Source organism: Oncorhynchus clarkii, chromosome 20 (genome assembly GCF_045791955.1).
Source record: "Oncorhynchus clarkii lewisi isolate Uvic-CL-2024 chromosome 20, UVic_Ocla_1.0, whole genome shotgun sequence".
NCBI classification, from domain to species: domain Eukaryota; kingdom Metazoa; phylum Chordata; class Actinopteri; order Salmoniformes; family Salmonidae; genus Oncorhynchus; species Oncorhynchus clarkii.
The window spans coordinates 84,594,427-84,616,225 of NC_092166.1; the positions used below are offsets into that span (position 1 = coordinate 84,594,427).

General features: G+C 43.4%; 2 protein-coding genes across 3 annotated transcripts in view; one reads left to right on the forward strand and one right to left on the reverse strand.

Moving 5' to 3' along the window:
- LOC139377004 (kinesin-like protein KIF20B) overlaps positions 1-4,482 on the reverse strand; it is a 39,862-nt gene extending 35,380 nt beyond the window's left edge. The window contains exons 1-10 of the mRNA XM_071120057.1: positions 4,291-4,482; positions 4,028-4,147; positions 3,652-3,790; positions 3,206-3,390; positions 2,999-3,068; positions 2,595-2,804; positions 2,217-2,328; positions 1,999-2,070; positions 1,735-1,881; positions 1,094-1,529 (exon numbers count right to left, since the gene is read on the reverse strand). Coding sequence (XP_070976158.1) covers positions 1,094-1,529; positions 1,735-1,881; positions 1,999-2,070; positions 2,217-2,328; positions 2,595-2,804; positions 2,999-3,068; positions 3,206-3,390; positions 3,652-3,790; positions 4,028-4,147; positions 4,291-4,482 — 1,683 coding nt within the window. The remainder of the gene's footprint in view (positions 1-1,093; positions 1,530-1,734; positions 1,882-1,998; positions 2,071-2,216; positions 2,329-2,594; positions 2,805-2,998; positions 3,069-3,205; positions 3,391-3,651; positions 3,791-4,027; positions 4,148-4,290) is intronic.
- A 14,653-nt stretch (positions 4,483-19,135) lies between these two features.
- Positions 19,136-21,799, forward strand: part of LOC139377001 (vesicle transport protein SFT2A-like) — a 29,844-nt gene continuing 27,180 nt past the window's right edge. Inside the window, exons 1-3 of one of the 2 annotated variants that reach the window (XM_071120051.1) lie at positions 19,236-19,280; positions 19,313-19,441; positions 20,359-20,445. In XM_071120051.1, coding sequence (XP_070976152.1) covers positions 19,376-19,441; positions 20,359-20,445 — 153 coding nt within the window. In that variant the 5' untranslated portion in view covers positions 19,236-19,280; positions 19,313-19,375. Of the gene's footprint in view, positions 19,442-20,358; positions 20,446-21,799 lie in introns of both variants that reach the window. The other variant, XM_071120050.1, reaches the window with a different exon arrangement.

Here is a 21,799-nt window from a genome sequence, read left to right on the forward strand (position 1 = left end):
AGGTCCCTCAGTATGGTGTAATGAGGCCCCTCAGTATGGTGATAATATGGTACGGTGAGGCCCCCTCAGTCTGGTGTAATGAGATCCCTCAATATGGTGTAATGAGGCCTGGGGTAATGAGATCCCTCAATATGGTGTAATGAGGCCTGGGGTAATGAGATCCCTCAATATGGTGTAATGAGGCCTGGGGTAATGAGATCCCTCAATATGGTGTAATGAGGCCTGGGGTAATGAGATCCCTCAATATGGTGTAATGAGGCCTGGGGTAATGAGATCCCTCAATATGGTGTAATGAGGCCTGGGGTAATGAGATCCCTCAATTTGGTGTAATGAGGCCTGGGGTAATGAGATCCCTCAATATGGTGTAATGAGGCATGGGGTAATGAGGTCCCTCAATATGGTGTAATGAGGCCTGGGGTAATGAGATCCCTCAATTTGGTGTAATGAGGCCTGGGGTAATGAGATCCCTCAATATGGTGTAATGAGGCCTGGGGTAATGAGATCCCTCAATATGGTGTAATGAGGCCTGGGGTAATGAGATCCCTCAATTTGATGTAATGAGGCCTGGGGTAATGAGATCCCTCAATATGGTGTAATGAGGCCTGGGGTAATGAGATCCCTCAATATGGTGTAATGAGGCCTGGGGTAATGAGATCCCTCAATATGGTGTAATGAGGCCTGGGGTAATGAGATCCCTCAATATGGTGTAATGAGGCCTGGGGTAATGAGGTCCCTCAATATGGTGTAATGAGGCCTGGGGTAATGAGGTCCCTCAATATGGTGTAATGAGGCCTGGGGTAATGAGATCCCTCAATATGGTGTAATGAGGCCTGGGGTAATGAGATCCCTCAATATGGTGTAATGAGGCCTGGGGTAATGAGATCCCTCAATATGGTGTAATGAGGCCTGGGGTAATGAGATCCCTCAATATGGTGTAATGAGGCCTGGGGTAATGAGATCCCTCAATATGGTGTAATGAGGCCTGGGGTAATGAGATCCCTCAATATGGTGTATTGAGGCCTGGGGTAATGAGGCCCGGTGTAATGACATCCCTGGCAACACTCAGCTCTAGTAGCTAGGGGGAGAGCCTTACCTCATAAGCATCTTTATCGATGAGAAACTTGTCATCGTCCACTTCTTGCATGGTCTCCTCAATCACGCTGTCCTCTGCCGTGCTCTCCTCTTCCATGTCATCAACATCCTCCTGCACATCCTCCAGACTGGTCTCCCAGCCAACCAGGGAGCTCCTTCTCCGCCGACCCAACAGGTTCTTCCTGTCTGCGTGGTCGACGATCATGGACAGTTCCCGGGCCGACGTCTTGGTGGCGAGATGGGGGACGACGGTCTTGGATGTCAGCACCACCACCTTCTGAGCCACGGCGGAGAACTTGAGCACGTTGATCGTCTCGTCGTACATGGAGGCACACTGGTTGATGTTGACGACCATGCAGGCTTTGCCCCACCCACAGAAGAAGCCCTGCAGGTAGTGGGTGAGCTTGCTCTCCCTGAAAGGGATGTGCTGTGGTAGCCTAGCAACAAGGGGCAGGTCAGAAAATAAATTGTATTTATTACGTTTGGACAGGGACGATGTACAACAAAACCACACTTCTCAGAGCACTGGGAAATGAGTTGAAGATTCAGCTAAAAGATTACGTATGCCCCCCCAATATTAGGAAGGCGTTCCTAATGTTTTGTAGACTCTTTTACATATGTCAAAAAGCAGACAAGGCTCACTTGGATTGCTGGCTTTGACGTAAGGCGTTGATACACTTGCCCAGCGTCATCAGCGAAGTGTTGATGTTCCCGGCCTCTTTCAAACGCTCCCCTTTATTCTGCGTTTTAGCACACCGCTCTGACCCAGCCAGGTCACACAGGGACAGCCTGAACAGAACGACAAAAACAGCCTTGCCTTTAGACACCCACAAGTACTGCACGGGGCTCATATAAGATATTTACTCTGCGCAAAAAAAAAATGAATGAAATATGCATTTCACTTACTCGCTGACAGAGTTAACGCGCGGAATCCGAGCATCTTCAATCCGCAGGATACGAACAGAAAATATGCTGTGGCTGAGCATAGGAACAGATTTTTATAAGAGCTCAGCGGTCAATCTACTCTACTGTGTGAACTTGGCTCACGCAAGTGAGGAACAGCTCAAAGAAACATTCAAATGAATAATTGAAAAAGGAAACGGACGTGCTTTAAACGCTCATACCTCCTGCTTGAGAGGAGGTTGAGCTTTGTGCTGGCAAAGCTCTGGTTCTTCTTCCCTAGCTTCATCACCTTGTAGGCTTCCTCCGCATTGTTCACCTGTATCCACTTCAGATCTGAAAAATCACACACAGGAACATTTGGTCCTGTGCAGCTCAGTTGGTAGAGCATGGTGCTTCTCCAACAGGATTGTGGGTCCGATTCCCGGGATAGATATATAAAGAACTTGTGTTTGCAGCTCAGTTGGTAGAGCATGGTGCTTCTCCAACAGGATTGTGGGTCCGATTCCCGGGATAGATATATAAAGAACTTGTTATACAGCAATATATATATATATATATGTGTGTGTGTGTGTGTTTTACACCTCCAATGCATCTGTTACCTTTTACAAAGGAGTTGCCTTTGACATCCTGTGATAGCCGCAGCGTGGATCTCTTCAGGGCCCCGATCGGTACGGGCTCCAGCAAGTCGTGAATATTCTCGTTGTAGATTTCACAGAAGGACACCCAGACGGAGAACTTGGTGTGTGCGTCAACAACCAGACTGAAAGAGTCTTCGGTCACAGTCCTCTCGATGTCCATTAGTGTGGACCCTGTCAGAGAAACAAGTGGCGGGGTTAGCCTGTTTACAAACCCTCTTGTTGGATAGAGGTCTATTGTGATGACAAACAATGCACCAAACTACGAGAGAGAGAGAGAGAGAGAGAGAGAGGTGACAGTTATGTATAAATGCAAAACATGAACATGCATGGTGATGTAAGACCACATAAATGATGAATCTCCTTGCCTTGCAGGGTTGTCTTGCTTGTCTGGCTGGTGGAGCTTGTCTGGCTGGTGGAGCTTTTCGGGTTATCACTCTATGGGGGAAGAGCAATGATATAATATAAATTATTAAACCCAAAGAAAAACTTGTTAAGTAATGCAATGGCTTAAAAAAATTAAAAAAATATTATTTTTTTAAAAATGAATTTGGGTTAATAAATCAACCCTGTACCTCCTTGAGGAGCCTGAAGAGATTTCGCTTGTTAGTGGCCTCTTCACTCTGCTGGTCTTTAGTGAGCCTGATGAACTCTCTGCATCGCTGTGGCTTGATAGTCATCTGGTCGTAAACACGGCCCTCAATGCTGTTGAAGATGACATTCAAAGACCTGGGGAGGATCCCTGCGTTGGTCTCTGGACCTTAAAAAAAAACAACAGGTGTTGAAGATTTGTTAATGTGTGAATCATGTCGTCTTAGTGTATTTTTTAATGGGAGTTGGCCATAAAGAGCAAGGGGTTGAAGGGTCAACATATGATTTGACTTTAAAAAAGGTTTTGCGTTTCAGTGTCATTCAAACAGTGAATCTGTGCAACAGCTAACTCAGGCCAGCCCTCGTGTACAAGTAGGATGTTAGGACAAAACAGCTGCAAGGCAAGAAAGAAAAATCTAGAAAATCAAACCTAGAAATGTGAATGTCTTTCCCGCATTTGTGACTCCATATGTGAAAACCAGAGAATTTCCACCTTCCAAAACATCCTTGACCAGACTTCTCACTGTGCCATCAAACATCTCCCTCTGAGAGGTTTCTGGCCCCAACACCTGAGGACCAAAATAAATTAACAGTGTTGTTAGAAGATCCATCTTCTGTTCCTTATAAGGATTGTGGTTATTTATTTATTTTCTTGTGAGTTTTTGTTCTACTTTGTTAAAATGTGTTTTATACTGGGACAGTACACATTAAAATAAACATTACTGTAAATGTGTCAGATTTAGTTGGCAGGCAAAATATATATATATATAGTCCCTGGATGGCACTGACAGGCCCTGCTGAATGACCTGTGAGAACTGGAACCGTTGAGCTGTCTGAGGGACTGATTTGTCACTAAGCCTTGCTGAGAGGGAAGTCCTTGGAGCCTTGAGGAGCACCTTGTCTGGGGGCTCAATGGAAACGCAGTCCTTGAATTTGTACAGCAAAGGTCAACAAGTCAATGGTCAATTTAAAAACTTTTGGTCAACAGTTATTATCCAAGGCTCTTGTTACCTGACGTGTGTGCTTCTTGTGAAAACTATTTCAAGCCAGAGCAGTGTGTTCAAATTACCTGCGATTCGCCATTTTCTCTTTCAGTTGATGCGAACGGTCGAATGCGGAGGTACACCTGCAAGTGCTCGTTCTCTCCTAGGCACGACTCCTGTGAGTGAAACTCTGATAAAAGGTCTTTCCTCAGGTCGTCGACGTTAATTTCTCTCTCCTCTGCGTTTTCCAATGTGCTGTGACAACCTGATTCTATCATCCTGGTGTCATATAATGTGGTGGGGACAAAGAAACAGGGTGTTGAGCAAAAACACTGGCTATAAGTTAGTTAGTTACCAACGCACATTAGCAACTCGCTAGCTAACAAATCACCTTCGACATTAATAAACCGTAAGCAGATCACAGCACTAAAACAGGCGGAGTAGAACATGTTTTGTCGGCTTGAACGAAACAAATTGGTAACTACACTGACAGCTAGTTAACGTTGGCTAAACCACTATTGCCACGGCAACATAGCTAACTTAACTAGGTAGCGGTGTTAATCTTTTTTTTTTGTAACATAATGAAGAGACATGTAAACCACTAACTTACCCAAATATATTCTAATCATTATGGGGAAAAAATGATATTAGGGTTTTTAATGTCTACTTACGTGACAGACCTTTTTTTGTTTCGCAACGAAATTCCGTCTTCTGTTGTCGTCCAAAACTGTCCCGGTCTCATTTTTAAATTCGACCAATCGGGAGACTGATCTCACTGATTTGTTTTTAACCGGAAGTGCTCATAGAAGACGCTGTCAAATATTGATTCTGTTTCAAACAAACCTTTGCATCTAGTGATTTTGTGTGATAGCTATGTATTTCTGAATATTATATTATCCATACGCCCACATTCCTATGATTGACTTCAATCTCTGCATCAACACGATATTTTTTTAATATAATTTTTTCCTTTTAAATCAATCTTGAATTGAGATCTAGGAAAGGGAAGGAGAAGAGAAAATACAGTTAGGGAAGGGAGCAAGTGAAGAAGGAAAGGAAACTAGAATATGAGGAAAGGAAAGGGTGTTAGAAAAAATTAGAGCTAGGAGCAAAGGGTAGGGTGGGGGGGAGGGATAAAAGAAAGGAGGCTAGAAATTAAGATACGAACACGAGCTAGGAAGGCCAAGTGTAACGGATGTGAAACGGCTAGCTAGTTAGTGGTGGGCGCTAAATAGCGTTTAAATCGGTGACGTCACTTGCTCTGAGACCTTGAAGTAGTGGTTCCCCTTGCTCTGCAAGATCTGCAGCTTTTGTGGAGCGATGGGTAACGATGCTTTGTGGGTGACTGTTGTTGATGTGTGCAGAGGGTCCCTGGTTCGCGCCCGGGTATGGGCGAGGGACGGTCTAAAGTTATACTGTTACACAAGGATATGAGGAAATGGTTCTAGGAAAGCTAAGGAGAGGAGGAAAGGGAGCTAGGATTATGCAAAGAGAGATTACATGTATGTGGTAGTGATTCACAAAAGTTAGTGCTTTATGGAATCCTTGGGACGTCGCTAACTAACCCCTAAACCAGCTGGGCTCCAACCCTGTTCTTTGAAACCTACAGGACGGTAGCTCTTCACTCCAACACTCTACTACACCTGATTTTAATAATTAGCTGGTTGATAAGCTGAATCAGGTTAGTTACAACTGGGGTTGGAGTGAAAACATGCACTGTAGCTCTCCAGGAACAGGGTTGGAGAGCCCTACCCTAGAGCAGGGGAATTCAACTCTTACCCTACGAGGCCCGGAGCCTGCTGGTTTTCTGTTTTACCTGATAATTCGTTGCACCCACCTGGTGTCCCAGGTCTAAAACAGTCCCTAATCAGAGGGGAATCACCCACCTGGTGTCTCAGGTCTAAACCAGTCCCTGATTAGAGGGGAATCACCCACCTGGTGTCCCAGGTCTAAATCAGTCCCTGATTAGAGGGGAATCACCCACCTGGTGTCTCAGGTCTAAACCAGTCCCTGATTAGAGGGGAATCACCCACCTGGTGTCCCAGGTCTAAATCAGTCCCTGATTAGAGGGGAACCACCCACCTGGTGTCTCAGGTCTAAACCAGTCCCTGATTAGAGGGGAATCACCCACCTGGTGTCCCAGGTCTAAATCAGTCCCTGATTAGAGGGGAATCACCCACCTGGTGTCCCAGGTCTAAACCAGGCCCTGATTAGAGGGGAATCACCCACCTGGTGTCTCAGGTCTAAATCAGTCCCTGATTAGAGGGGAATCACCCACCTGGTGTCCCAGGTCTAAATCAGTCCCTGATTAGAGGGGAATCACCCACCTGGTGTCCCAGGTCTAAATCAGTCCCTAATTAGAGGGGAATCACCCACCTGGTGTCTCAGGTCTAAATCAGTCCCTGATTAGAGGGGAATCACCCATCTGGTGTCCCAGGTCTAAACCAGTCCCTGATTAGAGGTGAATCACCCACCTGGTGTCCCAGGTCTAAATCAGTCCCTGGTTAGAGGGGGGAAAGGAAAAAACATAGTGGATCGAGCTTTGAGGTCCAGAGTTAAGTTTTAGGACCCTGGAGCGACTGCCCCTAAAAAGCTACTTTTCATTTAGAAAATGGGCTATATGGAATCGATATGAGCGAGAAACATTTATTTTAGTGTTAAAATTGACAATAAAGTGTAAGTATTGTAATTTGTCAAATCTCATTGGTGAGATTATAGGAAAAAATTATACATCACAGAATGAAGGGTACCATGCAGTAACTGTTTACCTTGGGTTTAATCCTGACCACATGGCCACAGCTGGCAGAACCCAAAAAATCCTAAATTCAGTGCACATCTGCATGCAACCAGATCATAATGCCCATCGGACAAACACCAAAGCTCTCAGTATAGTGATGCAGACCTTTCAATGTTGTACACACCAATTGTCTCATTCAAAACTTTATCTGCAATGTTATATTCCTTTTTATATTCCGAGACTCAAGCGGTTTCCAACAATACAGCTGTTCCATTCTCTGTGTAGCCTGCTGCTACAGGTAACAGCCAAAATAAACACCAAGTGAAAGTCTTAGAGAGGAGGTCAGAGACCTGGCCGTGTGGTGCTAGGACAACAACCTCTCCCTCAATGTGATCAAGACAAAGGAGATGATTGTGGACTACAGGAAAAGGAGGACCGAGCATGCCCCCATTCTCATCGACGGGGCTGCAGTGGAGCAGGTTGAGAGCTTCAAGTTCCTTGGTGTCCACATCAACAACAAACTATCATGGTCCAAGCACACCAAGACAGTTGTGAAGAGGGCACGACAAAGCCTATTCCCCCTCAGGAGACTGAAAAGATTTGGCATGGGTCCTCAGATCCTCAAAAGGTTGTATCACTGCCTGGTATGGCAACTGCTCGGCCTCTGACTGCAAGGCACTACAGAGGGTAGTGCGAACGACCCAGTACATCACTGAGGCCAGGCTTCCTGCCATCCAGGACCTCTATACCAGGCGGTGTCAGAGGAAGGCCCTAAAAAATATCAAGACTCAATCCACCCTACTCATAGACTGTTCTCTTTGCTACCGCAAGGCAAGCGGTACCGGAGCGCCAAGTCTAGGTCCAAGAGGCTTCTAAACAGCTTCTACCCCCAAGCCATAAGACTCATGAACACCTAATCAAATGGCTACCCAGACTATTTGCATTGCCCCCCCCTCCCCCATTTTTACACCACTGCCACTCTCTGTTGTTATCATCATAGTCACTTTAATAACTCTACCTGCATGTACATATTACCTCAACTAACCGGTGCCCCCGCACATTGACTCTGTACCGGTACACCCCTTGTATATAGTCTCGCTATTGTTATTTTTACTGCTCTTTAATTACTTGTTTAACTTTTATTTATTATTTTTACCATAAACATTTTTTTTAAACTGCATTGTTGGTTAAGTGTTTGTAAGTCAGCATTTCACTGTGAGGTCTACTACACCTGTTGTATTCGGCGCATGTGACCAATACAATTTGATTGGATCTTAATTGAGCTGCCAGAAAAGTTTCAATGCGCTTTAGCATAGATTCTACAAGTGTCTGCAACTTCCTGTGTAGAAGCACGTCATGCTTTCAATATTGTATCCCTCAGTTACCTACGTACTCGTCATCCTGACCAGGGTCTTGACCTGACTGCAGTTCGGTGTCGTAACTGACTTCAGTGGGTAAATGCTCACCTTTGATGGCCACTGGCACGCTGGAGAAGTGTGCTCTTCACGGAGGAATCCCGGTTTTAACTGTACCGGCCTGATGGCAGACCACGTATATGGCGTTGTGTGGGTGAGCGGGTTTGCTGATATCAACGTTGTGAACAGAGTGCCCCGTGGTGGGGCTAGGGTATGGGCAGGCATAAGCTACGAACAACGAACACAATTGCATTTTATAGTTGGAAATTTGAGTACACAGAGATACTGTGATGTGATCCTGAGGCCCCATTGTCGTGCCATTCATCCTCCGCCATCACCTCATGTTTCAGCATGATAATGAACAGCCCCATGTCACAAGGATCTGTACACAATTCCTGGAAGCTGAACATGTCCCAGTTCTTCCATGGCCTGCATACTCACCAGACATGTCACCCATTGAAATACATTTTTTTATTCTGGATCAACATGTACGACATGGTGTTCCAGTTTCCCCCAAAGTGCATCAACTTCACACAATCATTGAAAAGGAGTGGGACAACATTCCACAGTTAACAGCCTGATCAACTTTATGCAATGGAGAAGTCGACTGAGAACACGTTCTCATTTACAGCAACAACCTGGGGAATAGTTACAGGGGAGAGGAGGGGGATGAATGAGCCAATTGTAAACTGGGGATTATTAGGTGACCATGATGGTTTGAGGGCCAGATTGGGAATTTAGCCAGGACACCAGGGTTAACACCCATACTCTTACAATAAGTGCCATGGGATCTTTAAAGACCTCAGAGAGTCAGGACACCCATTTAATGTCCCATCTGAAAGATGGCACCCTACACAGGGCAATGTCCCCAATCACTGCCCTGGGATATTGGGATATTTTTTAGACCAGAGGAAAGAGTGCCTCCTACTGGCCCTCCAACACCACTTCCAGCAGCATCTGGTCTCCCATCCAGGAACTGACCAGGACCAACGCTGCTTAGCTTCAGAAGCAAGCCAGCAGTGGTATGCAGGGTGGTATGCTGCTGGCTAAATCATGGTCACACCCGACACTGATTGGTTTTCTGACCCCACGCACCTACCATTTTTTTATGTTGATATCTCAATCAAATCAAATGTATTTATAAAGCCCCTTTTTACATCAGCTGATGTTACAAAGTGCTGTACAGAAACCCAGCCAAAAAAAACAAACAGCAAGCAATGCAGGTGTAGAAGCACGGTGGCTAGGAAAAACTCCCTAGAAAGGCCAGAACATAGGAAGCAATGGTGGAACTAGTTTTCTACATGGGGTGGCCAGGGCTACTTCAGGGGCCCCATAGACCATGACAGAAAATGTGTGTGTAACCCTAACCTGGCATCTAAGGAGCATGAATGAATCCTTTGATTGCTGAATAGAGGTAGAAGTGATAATTCACTGAAACCCGGAGTTCTTCAATGAGGCAGATAGTGAGGTCCATAAGGATTACTACACTAGAATCCAATGTGCCAGATAGTGAGGTCCATAAGGGTTACTTCACTAGAATTCAATGTGACAGATAGTGAGGTCCATAAGGGTTACTGCACTAGAATTCAATGTGCCAGATAGTGAGGTCCATAAGGGTTACTACACTAGAATTCAATGTGGCAGATAGTGAGGTCCATAAGGGTTACTACACTAGAATTCAATGTGCCAGATAGTGAGGTCCATAAGGGTTACTTCACTAGAATTCTTTAACATACTATGAATAGTCAGTGTCTCTACCTCCGAACTGCAGCTCCATTTCTCTCACACACACACACACACACACACACACACTGTACTCACATACGGGAGAGACTTAGGTCACTCTGTTTTTATAAATATTTAATCTGGGTCTATAAGTGTTGAACATCCCAAAATATTTTCAGAAAATAAAGCTCAAGCACCAAGGAGATAAGATAAAATGTATAGTTTATTTACAAAACAAACCACTGCAATTTGACATACCGGGTATCAAGCAGAAATGGACTTGAAAAATCAAAATAATTTGGGCGCCCGTCAATATTACAAACTTACAGTATCATATTTATACTCATTTGTATTATGTTAAGTAATAGCAAAGAAACATTTTGGAATTGGCCTTTATTTAAGACCAAACTAAATCTGTGTGACATGATACCCTTTGGATTTATCATTTTAAGATGTCTGTGTATTAGCTAGTACACTGTTGCAGGTGTTAATCATCTCTAGAGGGAAAGCGCATAAGTGCCAAATTATTTTTAGGTAGATTTAAATTGGCAAAATGTTTCACAACCTCATCCATGTTGAGGGAGCGTGCCCTCCTTGACTCAACACTGAGAATTCAGAGGTGACAACCTGTCGTCAACCATTGTTGTCCTAAGGTGGGTTTTAATCAGTTTTAAAGCTGAGAAGCTTCTCTCGCAGGAAGCACTGCTGACTGGTGTAGCAACAGAAATCTTACAAAGTCGAAATAGCTCATGGAAGACCTCTTTAGAAGGTTCCAGAAACACAACAAAGTCTAGGAGAGGAGACGGTCTGTCCCTTCCACCTTGATGAACCTCAAAGGTCTGAGCAAAGGCAAACAGAGGCTCCTCATTGAAGAATGTTGTACTCTCTGGGTTGTGGTGAGACTGGACCCCATGCATTATCTCACAATTCTTCTTTGAAAAACGCCTCTGCAGCTAAACTGTGAGACTGTCAAGCACCTGATAAAAGACAGCTCTATGGAAGCTCTCACCATCACTTTGGTCACTATGTTTCTGTCCTACAGTGTTTATCAATGAGTCTTGGAATCTTAAGCTTGTTTTAGGCTGTCTTTTACACACTGTTTGTACACTTATTTCACAAAGCTCTGCAATCTCTTCAACCCCTTCCCATAGTTCTCCATAGTAACCCTCACTTCTGTAGTCCTGTAATGTGTCTGTAGGACACCTACTAGACCCACAGCCATTGCTTGGTCAAGAGAGCTTGATTGGAGCATGTCAGAAAGACATTTGGCATCACCAAGCACTTTACAAAAGGTAACCAAAGGCCCTATGAAATGTACATTTATCTGAGAAAGAAGGCCCCATGCCTCCACGGATCTATCACCACTCTTTTCAAGTGTGATATCCTGTAGCACTCTCTGAACTGCTGGAAGCCTGTCCCTCAGATTACGGCATGCCATGTATCTGCATGCACACCTTACTACGTAAGTCTCCGTAGTTCCCCGGGCTGCTGCTGTGAATACAGCTCTTTCCGAACTGCAAGCCACTTGAGATGAACGTACAAGCCAGATACAAAGTTTTATAAAGCTTCTACAGGAGAGCAATAAAAAGTGATTTTACAGCATCGAAAAGAACCAAATTCAAACAATGTGTATTACAGTGCACATAAAAATGCCAATCTTGCACTGTTTTTAAATCCGTGCAGACACACCAGAATGCTTTCCGCTCATGACGGATGCACCGTCACCACCTTGCCCCACCAGATTATTTCTGTAGTCCAGACCATGTTTTTCAAGGCAATCAATTATAATTTTTCTGAGACCTGCTGTATATCCAAGCTTTCAGATGAATGAAAAGTGTAAAAAAAACTCTGTTGTAATAGTACCTCACAACTAAAGACATTGGTTTCAATTACACTAAAAACTTCACTTTATTTTACTTCTCTTATTAGTTCACTTTGTACCATCTCAGCTAAACCCTTCAAGAACTTCCTTCTTGATTTGGTGGCTTGTCTACTTAGCATTACCACATTAATTTATCTTTTTCTCTATGAGAGGGTCATGCTTTGCTATTTCTTCTAAGATTGTAAAAACATTTTTTTACCCTTTGTTAGGAGAGTCAACAGACTCTAGATCACCTCTCTGCTCATCAGACTCTAGATCACCTCTCTGCTCATCAGACTCTAGATCACCTCTCTGCTCATCAGACTCTAGATCACCTCTCTGCTCATCGGACTCTAGATCACCTCTCTGCTCATCAGACTCTAGATCACCTCTCTGCTCATCGGACTCTAGATCACCTCTCTGCTCATCAGACTCTAGATCACCTCTCTGCTCATCGGACTCTAGATCACCTCTCTGCTCATCAGACTCTAGATCACCTCTCTGCTCATCGGACTCTAGATCACCTCTCTGCTCATCAGACTCTAGATCACCTCTCTGCTCATCAGACTCTAGATCACCTCTCTGCTCATCAGACTCTAGATCACCTCTCTGCTCATCAGACTCTAGATCACCTCTCTGCTCATCAGACTCTAGATCACCTCTCTGCTCATCGGACTCTAGATCACCTCTCTGCTCATCAGACTCTAGATCACCTCTCTGCTCATCAGACTCTAGATCACCTCTCTGCGCATCAGACTCTAGATCACCTCTCTGCGCTATGTTTTGACTGGCAGTTAATAGGAGCACATCTGCAATTGTTTTAATGTAAATACAGTTTTCCTCCACTTTCTTTTTCCGATCCTCATTTATGACTTCTAACATTGATGAGTTGTTGTCAACAGCCCTTTTATGCTGATTCCAAGCATACATCGTGTCGTGTCTCTGACTTATTTAATGTGATGACAAGCTATTTTGTCAAATCGATTTGCCTATTATTTGATTGATTACGTGATTGGAACGAAACCATTCAACAATTAACTCGTTAATAACCTGGGGCACCACGGAAGAGTTAGTTTATATAGAGCGGCTATCTCCCGAATCCACTCTTAAAGATCTGAAGATCTTTTATATCAATAGCAGTCAGTCATTCATTATTCTTTACCTAATATCAGTCTCATCTGAACGTCTCAAAATTCTTGGTTATCTGCACGAACCCAGCCTTTACTATGAATCACCCATACACCAATTGGCTCAATTATTTATTTACTAACTAATTAAACAATTACAGAATACAAAATGCATAACATTATACAGTAGATACGGTCCCTAGTGGACTAAACAAAAACAGTTTGGTTATAACATGATAGATTTAGAGGGGGGGGGGGGGGGGGGGGGGGTTGGAAGGAAGACTAAGGAACATGGGTCTCTATCGGGCATGGAAAGCTATTCTCACATAAATACATATGCCACTAATGATCACTCGTTCTGAGAAAGGTAATGCATTGTATTTACGTGGAGCTTAGCGTCGATAGTTGAGCTGGTGGTGTGAGGCTCTGGTTTGCCCAGTCGAGGTTGCCATTGTCCTTTGTAGATTCTTCCGGGTCGTTGTGGCAGTGAGATGTACAGTTTTCTGCGTTGGTCAATGTTCTTACTAGGACTCACTTCTTTTTGAGTGATCAATAGTCCAGATTTCATACCATTTTACGTGTGGCGCAAGCTCTCACATTTTCTGGCCTGTACAGTTGAAATTAGAATTAGCCCTTTTTAAACATGACTCCTCACTGTATTTGGAACTAAGGCTTTTATTTGAGAGTGGAAAAGGGGTTGGCTCATCATTTCCAACCAATGTCTATTCACTTGGGCGTGGCTATTGACTGGGCACTAGTTACCATAAAAGGAAGCCATCGTTATGTTTGGAGGAAAAATAGGGAGGCTTGCAAGCCGAAGAACACCATCCCAACCGTGAAGCACAGGGGTGGCAGCATCCTGTTGTGGGGGTGCTTTGCTGCAGGAGGGACTGGTGCACTTCACAAAATAGATGTGAGGAACCAAAAGCCCTATGATGCGAGGAAATTTATGTGGATATATTGAAGCAACATCACAAGACATCAGTCAGGAAGTTAAAGCTTGGTCGCAAATGGATCTTCCAAATGGACAATGACCCCAAGCATACTTCCAAAGTTGTGGCAAAATGGCTTAAGGACTGTCAGGACCCGGTTACCAACTCGGGTCTCCGGTGTGAGAAACAGTCACTTAGTAAACTGAGCCACTAATAGTCGGCAGAACCCAGAAGATGAGGCAGAACCCAGAAGATGAGGCAGAACCCAGAAGATGAGGCAGAACCCAGAAGATGAGGCAGAACCCAGAAGATGAGGCAGAACCCAGAAGATGAGGCAGAACCCAGAAGATGAGGCAGAACCCAGAAGATGAGGCAGGCACAGCAGTACTAGAGACGGTGATTTAATAAAGAAAAAAGGAAAAGGATCTTCAGGCAAAAATATAAATCCACAACGTCAAAAGTAATTCCAAGAGAAAAAATGTATATCCTCCAAGACACAAGGCTTAAGGACTGTCAGGACCCGGTTCCCAACCAAGCTTCACGGTTGGGATGGTGTTCTTCGGCTTGCAAGCCTCCCTCTTTTTCCTCCAAACATGACGATAGCTTCATTTTATGGTAACTAGTGCACAGTCAAAAGCCACACCCAAGGAAAATCCACAAAGTGGTAGGAACAGCAGGGAAAAAAAACAAACCTCAAAAGAATAATCAAAAATAAACAAGAACAAAACCAGAGTACCTCAAGAAAATCCAACTAGAGAAACAAAAGTTCACAGCATTGCTGGGTGCTAAAATACAAACACAGGGCAAAGAACTGAGTAACACTAAGGGTTTAAATACAATCAAGGGAAATGAGGCACAGGTGCAACTAATAACTAGAACAAGGGAAAAACAAAAGGGTCAAAAAAGCACAATGGGGGCACCTAGTGGCCACATCCTGACAAGGACAACAAAGTCAAGGTATTGGAATGGCCATCAGAAAACTCTGACCTCAATCCCATAGAAAATGTGTGGGCAGAACTGAAAAGGCGTGTGCGAGCAAGGAGGCCTACAAACCTGACTCAGTTACACCAGCTCTGTCAGGAGGAATGGGCCAAAATTCACCCAACTTATTGTGGGAATCTTGTAGAAGGCTACCTGAAACATTTGACCCAAGTTAAACAATTTAAAGGCAATGCTACCAAATACTAATTGAGTGTATGTAAACTTCTGACCAACTGGGAATGTGATGAAATAAATAAAAGCTGAAATAAATCATTCTCTCTACTATTATTCTGACATTTCACATTTTTAAAATAAAGTGGTGATCCTAACTGACCTAAGACAGGGAATATTTACTAGGATTAAATGTCAGGAAAAACTGAGTTGTGAAAAACTGAAAATAATCCACTACACAACAATAAACAACACATTAACTGCACTATATCGGTGACAAACGGTGCCCACAAACTGTTAGGGCCTAGATAAAGCTGTCCCAACACCAGAGTCCCAACACTTTACCACTGCTACACCTGGCTATCAGTGGAGCCTTGTGTGGCAACGAGAAAGTTAATTCAGCCTTTAAAAAAAAACAGCTGATATGGATGACTTGCTTAAACGTGTGGTTTCTATTTGACAATTGAGATGTACTAACTATGGCATAAGCAGATAAGAGGCTATCCGTAATTTTGGTTAAGACATTAATGAGCGAGCTAGGATGGACGTAGTCAATAATACTATTTGTTCTGCACTTTTGTACAGAGACAGAATTTAGAACATGGGTCGTTCTTACAGCCTGTACACCAAGTCAGAACCGCAGGATAACTAAAGGGGGCATATAAGCAGACAATGAAAGCTCTTACAATATTCAATGACTACATTTCTCTAAAATCAGGTTATAGACAACATGTGCACGACCGAGTCAGAACAGTAGGCAAAATTAATAGGTGAAAATAGACCAAATTATTAGGGTGAGGCACATGGGCTATTAACATCTTACTACACAACATATACTTAGTATTACTTTCTTAGCTACAGTATACATATCTCCCTGGCATATTACATCATTTATGCAGCAGCATACAATACATTTTTGGACTCACCTCGTGCTAAGCTCGCTTGAACAGGAAGGTTGCACGGCGGTCCTACATTGGCAAATGTTGTCATCAATGTCTGGCATTCTCTGGATTTATGGTGCTTTCAAGACAACTGGGAACTCTGTGGGGTGGGGGGGGGGGGGGGTTGAATCATGATGACGTCAGTGATCTTCAGGTTGTAGCTCTAGAGAAGCCCGAGTTCCCGATTTTACAAATCCGAGTTGGATGAAAGTTCAAAGCGTATTTTCCCAGCCGTAGCTCATTTTTCCCGAGTTCCCAGTTATCTTGAACTCACTAAAGTCCGATTTTGCAGTTCCGAGTTAAGTTGTTTTGAGCGAGGCACAAATCATGCTTCATTGACAACATGGCCAATGCTGAATGTTTATCCTTTTAAACTTGGAAAAAAAGAGTCCCTTAATCTTAGATTTGGGACCACACAGCCACTCCACTGAATAGCAGGCTAATGATTGCTTTGCAGTGCTTGCAGTTAGCCACTGATTCCTTTCAAACCACTCATTGTTGAATTTTTAGATTTCCAACTTGTGACAAGCTCTGTGACATCACTCGCAGATTAACAAAATGACATGCGTTGTTCAGTGGTGACCTGTCAGCTCTGACCATGACTTACTCCATGTATGTCTAATAGACCCTTATTCCATATGACGGTGGACTCGGTACAGTATTGTACCACAGTTCAACTTCAAACCATGTTTCATAGAGTATAAAAGCTTTGAAACAACAGCAGCACAAGGTAACCTACTGGCTAACTACAGTGAGTTGGATGAAGCTGCATCTTCAGTAGTCTCTCTCTCTGTCTCTCTCTCTCAATCTGTCTCTCTCTCGCTCTCTCTCAATCTGTCTCTCTCTCTCTCTCTCAATCGGTCTCTGTCTCTCTCTGTCTCTCTGTCTCCGTCTCTCTCTCTCTGTCTCTCTCTCTCTCCCTCTCTCTCTCTGTCTCTGTCTCTATTTCTCTCTCTCTCTGCTTTCTTTGACAGTACATTCTGTTGTATTGTCAACGCATTGATATCACTTGTAGATACAGTGTAGAATGGTGCAATGCCTATCTGTTATGATTAATGAAGTGTTTCCAACGCAGGTTTACATACTGACTTCTCATTTGTCAAAGTCACCTTTTCTCCAGTTCTATAGTGTTTTGTTATTTTTGTGTCGATTTTATATCATCCAATTCTGGTGTTATATTTTACATGTAGCTTGTAAACTGCTCAGCGTTCAAACTTATTTTTACAAAACAGGAGGATGTGCTGCACTTCAGGTTGATAGTATAGTGAACTGAGCACAGCAGGTAAAATGTTTCAGGCATGTGGGTTTAATGACTTCAACACTGAGTAATGGCAGTTCAAGCAGTGGGTTTAATGACTTCAACACTTAGTAAATGGCCCTCAAGCTGTGGGTTTAATGACTTCAACACTTAGTAAATGGCCCTCAAGCTGCGGGTTTAAAGACTTCAACACTTAGTAAATGGCTCTTGTGCTGCTCCATATGGATAAAGCAGTGCTTCCCAAACTCAGTCCAAGGGGTGCATGTTTTGGTGTTTGTCTTAAGTGGCGAGTTGCGCAGTGGTCTAAGGCACTGCGGCTCCAAGAGGTATCACTGCATCCCCTGGTTCGAATCCAGGCTGCATCACAGCTGGCCGTGATTGGGAGTCCCATAGGGTGGCAGACAATTGGCCCAGTGTCGTCTGGTTTTGACAGTCATTGTAAGAAGAAGAAGTTGTTCTTAACCAATTAACCAACTACTCAGTTGATAAATTATCAAAGCTTGATTATTTGAATCAGCTTTGTAGTGCTAGGGCAAAAAAATAAAATGTGCAGCCCTTGGGGTCCAGAGGACCGAGTTTGGGGAAACACTGGATTAGAGGCACATTTTGTGTGAATTCAAGGCTTTTGGATCTCAAGTCTAAACCTCCTGCACCTACTCATTGGGCTGGTGAGTGTTGAGCCAATATCTTCTCTATCTCCAGACGCATCTGGCAGTCGGTCCTCTTTTCTTGGTCATATTAATTGTGGTAGAAAATTCCCATGACATTCTGATTCATAAGGTAGCTTGATTGTGGCCATGGAACCTTTGGGCTGGCCAGCATAGTGCTCACCAAAATTATAATGACAAACACCAAAGCCCTACTTTCAGAGTTATACATTTTTGAAACTACTATATCCTATGGGAGCAGCCAGAACATTTTGGATATTGAAGTTGGAAAGGTGTTAAAAAATATATATATATATGACCTGTTTCCAATCTCACAAATTAGTGAGATTTACTACAAAAAAATACAAAATATACCACATTTGTACCCATTGTTGAAATTAGGACAGGGATTGGTGTGTTTTACTGAGCCCAACCCAACTGGAAATGGGCTTTAAGCTTCAAGTTCCAACATCAAGTAATATCAGACTTTCTCTGCATCATTGATCATCAGCTCCCCTGAAAGGCGGTAGGTATACATTAAGAAAAGTAGGCCATTTGTCATGTCAATTCATGTAGTATCCTCGCCATTATGCCTTTTCTACATTTGCCTTTCAGTAAGCAGGAAAAGAGGTTTTTGTGAATTATGCCCACACCAATAAAAAGGCGTATTTTTTTTATTGTATTGGTTGATGTAACCGGATTAAGTTAATGATGATCTGCTCAGACGCCATACTGCGTCCTCCAGCGGGAAAATTCTGAACCCCCCATACAGTGCCCTCCTCCAGCCTTGACAAGATGAAAGGAAATTGGAATTATCAATAAGCACCTAAATGCTTCCATACACCTCTTCCTCTCTGCCTTAACCATAAATGGAAAACACTCTTTTTCGTAGCAAGTTAGGAGAATTTACGCCGAAGGATAGTACAGTTAAAGTAGCAGGTTAGGAGACTGAGGTTAGGTTTAGCGAAAATTATCTAATAACGTGCTACGAAAATCACTCTTCATCGAAGTGGCGTGAAAAAAAAAATATGTCCCGGTCCCGTAACTCTTTCCCTACGGATTTAAACGTCAACTTAAACAGGCAGACGTCAGAATTGGACGTCGCAACGATGTCACTTTCACGTTTCCGATTCACCACTGCCAGTCTTGGATCAGTGTAAAATGCAGAGGCCACTTTTCGTGACAGCATATAGACAATAAAACCAAGACTGGTAAGGCTCACTGCGGTAAAATAAGAACCGGTCTGTTTTGCTGGACGCGCTTCCTGTCAGGTGGTAACACATAGACACGCCCAATCGGGAAGTCTCCGGAAGTTAGTTAGCTATCTCATTTAGCTCCAAACAATATAATACACTTATACATATTTATTGTCAACGATGGACAAGCTTCGTAGTATGATAGGGGGACGAGAAGACAACGAGGAAGCAGGGCTCACGGCGCAGGTAACACAGCATGTTGTTGTACTTTATCTAAGTTTACATTAGCTTGCTAGCTATCTAACTTGCTAAATGCGAAACATTGGCTTTGACATATGAGTCGAGCGGTGTATTTCCGTGGACGATATAAAAGGCATACTTTTCTTGTTCTTAGTCGCCACGAGTATTTAAACTAACACTATACCTTGTCATAATTGATACACATTATGTTGAGTGTATGTCGACTGTGCTGAAATAGTTTGGTGACTAGGTAGTAGGAGTAAAGCCGCGCATGCGCCGATGCTGCTCAGGTGAAAACTAGAGGTTTGACCTTAGAGATCTTAATGAATTGTGTGGCTTTGACAACTAATAATGTCTTCTCGTTAATCCTGTGTATTTGTATGCATCACTGCTCCTTTACATGCTTTCATAAGGAGATGGTGGATCAGATGAGGTAAGGTTTGTGTTGGAACACTGGTTTTCGTCCACAAGAAGACCGGCTGTATCTAATTCATTCACTTAGTGATACACTTAGTTGAAGACGTGCAGACATTGTGTTTATTTCCCCTTACTAGTAATGCACACTTCAAAAACAGTACATTGGTTCAAAAAACAATGCTACTCCACTGATTTACATTAAAACCACAGCTTTCCTTTTCCTGTCTTGTGTTATCCGATGTCTTGAAACAAATATTGATTAGCGCTGGTGTCATAGAAATTAACCTACGACCCTTGTTTGTTTTTTAACTATGTTGTTTTTGTGTAACTGTTTGTGTAATTGGATGTTTTTGTGTGTACAAAAATGGCCCTTACTTTAACTAACTTTATCTCCTTTGCCACTGGTCAGCATGGTAGAACAATCAGTAGGAAGAGAGACCCTGGGTCTGTGCTTTGGGTCGTTGCCCGTCTTGTCTTGTGACATCCTGCCATTGTTCTCTCCTCAGGTTCTGGATGCCTCGACGCTCAGCTACAGCACCCGGGTGAAGTGGTTCGTCATATGCTTCGCGTCAGGCATCCTGTGCTCCATACTGGTGAGATTTCAGTGTTACTGTGAGTCTGTAACGGTGCCCTTTTCCCTAATATAGTGCACAATTTTTGACCTGGCCTGTACTCTATAGACCTGTAGATGGGTTGGTTGTTTAGCAACAAAACTGATGCGTGGGACAAAAGAGACAGGGGTTTGGCTTAGATTATTGATGGTATATTTTTTTTATTTGTTTAACTAAGCAAATCAGTCAATGACGGCCTAGGAACAGTGGGTTAGCTGCCTTGTTCAGGGGCAGAACGACAGATCTTTAACCTTGTCAGCTCGGGGATTCGATCCATCAACTTTCCGTTTACTAGTCCAACGCTCTAACCACTAGGCTATCTGCCGCCCCCAATTTAAACTATTTAATTTCTAATGTTTTTATTGAAAACATAAAGTTAGACAATGACTACTTGTCTTTAACAAATACATTGTTACAGTAGTTGACTAGCTAGCTAATTTTTAGCCATATTAGCTTAGACGTGACATCATTCAAAACAAGACATGGCATCAAGAACAAGACTAGCTGGAAGGAGATCACTTACCATTCCCAACATGACAGCGTCTTTGTTATTGTTGCTAGCTATCTGGCCATCCGGAACCATAACAACACACACGGTCTTCTGCCGCTTTGGCACGCATCATTTTGGTGACGACGTCAGCTAACCAGCCTATAGGAGCCCCCCCCCCCCCCGTCCATATAACCGCATAAATTCTAATCTAAAAGGCCAAACTGATCAGAGATCAATACTACTCTGAGACTGTTTTACAGGCCCTCCTGGCTTGTCTGTCTGAACCACGGCGCTAGTTTCGTGAGTTTGTGTGTTGTTGACATTTTTTTTTTAGTAAAGCAACTTTGTTCTAGAAAATAGTTATTATTGTTTCACTTTCTGTAATGTTTGGTTGCACATTCCCCCCCCCCCCCCCCCTTTCCCTTCCAATGCCCACGGCTGTTTCCGTCCACAAAGCACTTTCTTATCAGATTTTCTTCCTCGTGCACACTACAGTATTCTACTTCTGCCATCCACCTCAACAAACAAGTATCTGTCCACATCATGATACCAGTGATGACTGTACTCTGCAGTAAACCACAGCATGATACCAGTGATGACTGTACTCTGCAGTAAACCACATCATGATACCAGTGATGACTGTACTCTGCAGTAAACCACAGCATGATACCAGTGATGACTGTACTCTGCAGTAAACCACATCATGATACCAGTGATGACTGTACTCTACAGTAAACCACATCATGATACCAGTGATGACTGTACTCTACAGTAAACCACAGCATGATACCAGTGATGACTGTACTCTGCAGTAAACCACATCATGATACCAGTGATGACTGTACT